Source organism: Lipotes vexillifer, unplaced genomic scaffold, assembly GCF_000442215.2.
Source record: "Lipotes vexillifer unplaced genomic scaffold, Lipotes_vexillifer_v1.1 scaffold640, whole genome shotgun sequence".
Taxonomy (NCBI): Eukaryota; Metazoa; Chordata; class Mammalia; order Artiodactyla; family Lipotidae; genus Lipotes; species Lipotes vexillifer.
Window position 1 is genome coordinate 2,306,671 of NW_006773138.1, and position 4,778 is coordinate 2,311,448.

The window sequence follows — 4,778 nt, forward strand, 5'->3', positions numbered from 1 at the left end:
ACCTACCAAGTACCAGGCATTAAGTCAGGGGATGTTGTGAAGGGAGGGGGATACAAAAGTTGATAGACTCTGACCCCTCTTTGGGAAGAATTTGCACAACCAAATTGTAGAGAGAAAACAAAGCTGTGCACAGATGTAACTGTCCAAAACTCCCACCCAGAATCCACAAAGTGTCACAAGGCAGGTTTATGCAGAGTGAGGTGTTTCCTTAGGAGTTCAAATGCAGCTGGGATCAGAGAAGCTGTCGTGCAGGGCATGGCATTTAAGCTGATACTTGAAGTGGGTGTGTTAAAGATGAGCAGAATAGAAGGTGATTTCTCCCTGGATTTCCCATATCCAGACACGGTCTTTTCCTTCCCTGACATCCACAGTGCTTTCTTTATCTCCTCTCTCTGGTGGTGTCTTCGAGGCTCTGGAGTCAGCCCTGTGGGTGCCTTTTCTCTCCCTCTCAAGGCAGGCCTGGCTGCCCCTTCCTGCTGGTGGCCTTCTGAGTTTTGATTACCCAAGAGTCACAGGGAACTGAAGTCCCTGCCTCCATTGGTTTAAAATGCAGTCAGGGGGCTTCCCTGGTGGCGCAGTGGTTGAGAATCTGCCTGCTAATGCAGGGGACACAGGTTCGAGCCCTGGTCTGGGAGGATCCCATATGCCGCGGAGCAACTAGTCCCGTGAGCCACAACTACTGAACCTGCACGTCTGGAGCCTGTGCTCCGCAACAAGAGAGGCCGCGATAGTGAGAGGCCCGCGCACCGCGATGAAGAGTGGCCCCTGCTTGCCACAACTAGAGAAAGCCCTCGCACAGAAACGAAGACCCAACACAGCAAAAATAAATAAATAAATAAAATGCAGTCAGATCAGACAGCAATGTGGACTTCTCGTGCATATAGTTTCCAGAGAGGAAGAAAACCATTTGAGAGGACTTAGGAAGCAATCTTTGATCAGTTAGCCAATCTGGGAGAGCTTCGTGGAGGAAGGTGGGCTTCTGCCCAATAATTAAGTTGACTTTGGCACATGATGTTTGAAGTGTTTACAGCGTACAAGGCACTCTGGTATAGAATGGGCTGCCCCAGAGAGAGTGAGTTCCCTGTCCCTAGACCAGTTCCAGGAGAGACTGAATGGCCTTTATCCACAAGACTTAGAGGAGAATCTTCTGTAGGATGTGAGTTAGCACAAGGTCCTTACAACTCTGAGATTCTATGATCTGAGCTTTGCTTAATAATATGCTTTGCTCATTCATGCAGGAGTTAATTTTTTAAAATCTTATTTTTTGTTTTGGGTAGTTAACAGTTTCATATTGCTGAAGAATAAAAAACAGTGTAAAAAGGTGTATACATCCCATTCCCAGTCCTCTGCCTCTTATAGGCAGAGTCACTATTGTTTCTTATGTATCCTTCTAGTGCTTCTTCATACAAAGTACAAGTATATAGTCTTTTTTTAAAAATTAAAAAAAAATTTTTGGGGGGTCTTGGGTCTTGGTTGCTGCGTGCGGGCTTTCTCTAGTTGCAGCAAGCAGGGGCTACTCTTCGTTGCGGTGCGCAGGCTTCTCATTTCAGTGGCTTCTTGTTGTAGAGCACAGGTTTTAGGTGCACGGGCTTCGGTAGTTGTGGCATGCGGGCTCAGTAGTTGTGGCTCGCAGGCTCTAGAGTGCAGGCTCAGTAGTTGTGGCACACGGGCTTAGTTGCTGCACGACATGTGGTATCTTCCTGGCCCAGGGCTCCAACCCTTGTCCCCTGTGTTAGCAGGCAGATTCTCTTTTTAACCCCTTTCCAGACAGGATATGAGGCAACTGATTATAACACTGTACTTTCTGTGTTAATTAATTTATAACATTAGACTAAAGATGGAGTAACTTTAATATATTCTAAATATTACATCTTGAGAAGCCTTCACAGTGTCTTTTATGTTAAAGGTGGACAATATGTTTTTTATATAAATAAATGAATAAAGTCAAACAACATGACCAATCTCAGTGAACTCTGTAACTCCACAGTTATGTTATGTAACTATTAGAGTTATTACATTGTGGTGGCAGGCGGATTCTTAACCGTTGCGCCACCAGAGAAGTCTAAGTATATAGTCTTAATACTACCTTAAAAATGTTTTTCATGTAAAGTGATAACAGATACAGAAAACATAAAACATAATTGTCAAGTGCACAAAACGTAAATGTCAGCTCTGTGAATTGACAAAGTCAACACTTGTGGACTCACACTCAGCTCAAGAAATAGAATATTGCCAGCACCTCAGAAGCTTCTCATTCCCCCTCTCTTCTTCCCCAAAGGTCATTACTAGCCTGATTTATAGCTCTAGAGTTTTGCTTGGTTTTAATCTATGGACTCCTTATGTTTGGCTTCTTTTGTTCAGTACTCTCGAGGTTTATCCAGATTGTTGTATACAGCTTTATTTGTTCATTTTCATTGTTACGTAATTTTCCATTGTATGACTATATATAATGGATTGATCTGTTCTGCTGTTGTTGCCAATTCAGGTTAGTGATTATGTGTATAGACACTGCAGCTCTGAATATTCTGCACGTGTTTTTCAGTACTATGTGCATGCTTTTTGCTGGGTTGATATCTAGAAATGGCGTTACTGGATTATAGGGTATGTTTATATTCTACTTTAGTAGGTAATGCCAGCCAGTTTTCTAGAGTGGTGGTTGTGAGGGCTGGTCTACTCCAGTTTCACCTGCACTTCTGGGACTTAGCCCTTTAAGGTTCCAACTCAAAGCCTAGTGGGTTTACCAGGGCCTCTAATTTTTGTCCTACTAGCCCCGTAGGGCTATCAGATGAGTTGCTTGGCTTCTCAGCTTTTCAGTTACCTCTTTGAGAATTAGTAGAGATACCTGAGGAGAAAAGGTACTCAAAATACCACGTCAGCCGCTCTGAATGAACTTTCAGTTCTTGGCCTATAATTCTTCATGGCCTTGTGTGCTCTCTGGTGCTTTCAAATGATGTTTTTGTCTTAATTTTTTTTTTTATCTATCCTAGTTCTCAGTAGAAAGTTTGGTTCAAATTACCTGGTTTGTTGTAATTGGAAGTCCTTTTCCTTCACATTTTCATTTTTTCTTCTCTTTCTGTTGAGTTGTCTGATCTTGCTCTTTGCCCAGTTCTGCTGGGGTTTTTGGAAATTTTCTTACCAATTTCTAATATTGTTTTAAAAATATATTAAGGAAATTAGGTCTTTGTGGTATGTCTGATTAGGCATTATTTCATTTTATCCTTACATCCCCTCTGTGAGCATGTTATTACATCCTCCATTTAATTGATGAGGAAATGGAGGTGAAGTGAGATTGAGTAACTTGCCCAAGATCACGTGATGAGTGGTGAAGGTGGGGTTTGAACTAGGTGTCTTTGACTCCATGCTTGAGTTTTTAATGACGTCGTTATGAATTGCCTCCTGGGGTAGTAGAGGAAGGAAAAAAAATCTTTGTCTTAAATTTCCCTTTATTTGCCTAAAACTTCCCTATGTGTTGGCCTTTCCTTTCTCTTTCTTTCTTTATTTTTTTGGGGGGGAGGTGTCCTTTCTTTTTAAAAATATTTATTTTGCTCCTATTATGTGCTAGGCACTGGCAATACAAAATCAGAATAATTTGGTTTTTACCTTCAAAGGACTCATAATCTAGGAAGGGAGCCAGGCACATAAAAAATTACAGACATACCTCATTTTATTGCACTTCGCTTTACTGTGCTTCACAGATAATGCGTTTTTCACAAATTGAAGGTTTGTGGCAACTTTGCATCAAGCAGGTCGGCACCATTTTTCCCACAGCGTTTGCTCACTTTGAGTCTCTGTGTCACATATTGGTAATTCTTGCGGTATTTCAAACCATCCACCAGCAGAAAGATTGTAACTTGCTGAATGGCGGTTAGCATTTTTTTAGCAATAAAGTATTTTTAAATTAAGGTATGTACATTGGGTTTTTATGACATAATGCTATTGCACACTTAATAGACTACAGCCTAGTGTAAATACAAATTTACCGAAAAAATCCGTGTGACTCACTTTATGGCGACATTCGCTTTATTGCGGTGATCTGGAACCGATTGTCTTTGGTAAGGGTGGGGAGGGAACCTCATGCAAGGCTTCATGAAGGAGGTGACTTTGAGTTGAGTTTTGGACGATGAATTGGGCATGTAGACAAAGTGCAGAAGAGTGTTCCAGACAGAGGGGACAGCATGTACAATACCTAGCATTGCCTCTTTGCAGCTGATAAGTTATCCTATAATATTTGAGAATTCAGTGAACACTTGGGCCTTCATGATTTTATAGATTTCAGTACCATTTATTTCTTATCTCTGAGAGGTATTCATGCTTTTTTAAAAAATATTTATTTATTTATTTATTTATGGCTGCATCGGGTCTTAGTTGAGGCACGCAGGATCTTTTGTTGTGGGATCTTTCCATGCGGCATCTTTTGTTGTGGCGCACGGGCTTAGTTGCCCCGTGGCATGTGGGATCTTAGTTCCCCGACCAGGGATTGAACCCGCATCTCCTGCATTGGAAGGCGGATTCTTAACCACTGGACCATCAGAGAAGTCCCCAGTATTAATGCTTTTAATGAGCCTCATGTCTTCCTATTAGTCTTTCACTCCTGCTCTTTCTCCCTTCCCCTTGTCTAGTGGGAACCCCTGAAGCCACTGATGGAAGCCACATTACCTGGGCATCGGACCATGAACCCCTGTCCTGTGTGGGAGCAGAAGAGTGGCCGTGTGTACCTATTCTTCATCTGTGTGCGGGGCCATGTCACTGAGCGCCAACAGATTGTGTCAGGCAGGAAT

General features: G+C 42.3%; 1 protein-coding gene across 1 annotated transcript in view; it reads left to right on the forward strand.

The window, feature by feature from the left end:
* NEU3 (neuraminidase 3) overlaps positions 1 to 4,778 on the forward strand; it is a 15,294-nt gene that overhangs the window by 9,523 nt on the left and 993 nt on the right. Inside the window, exon 3 of the mRNA XM_007448104.1 lies at positions 4,620 to 4,768. Within this exon, the coding sequence (XP_007448166.1) occupies positions 4,620 to 4,768 (149 nt within the window). The remainder of the gene's footprint in view (positions 1 to 4,619; positions 4,769 to 4,778) is intronic.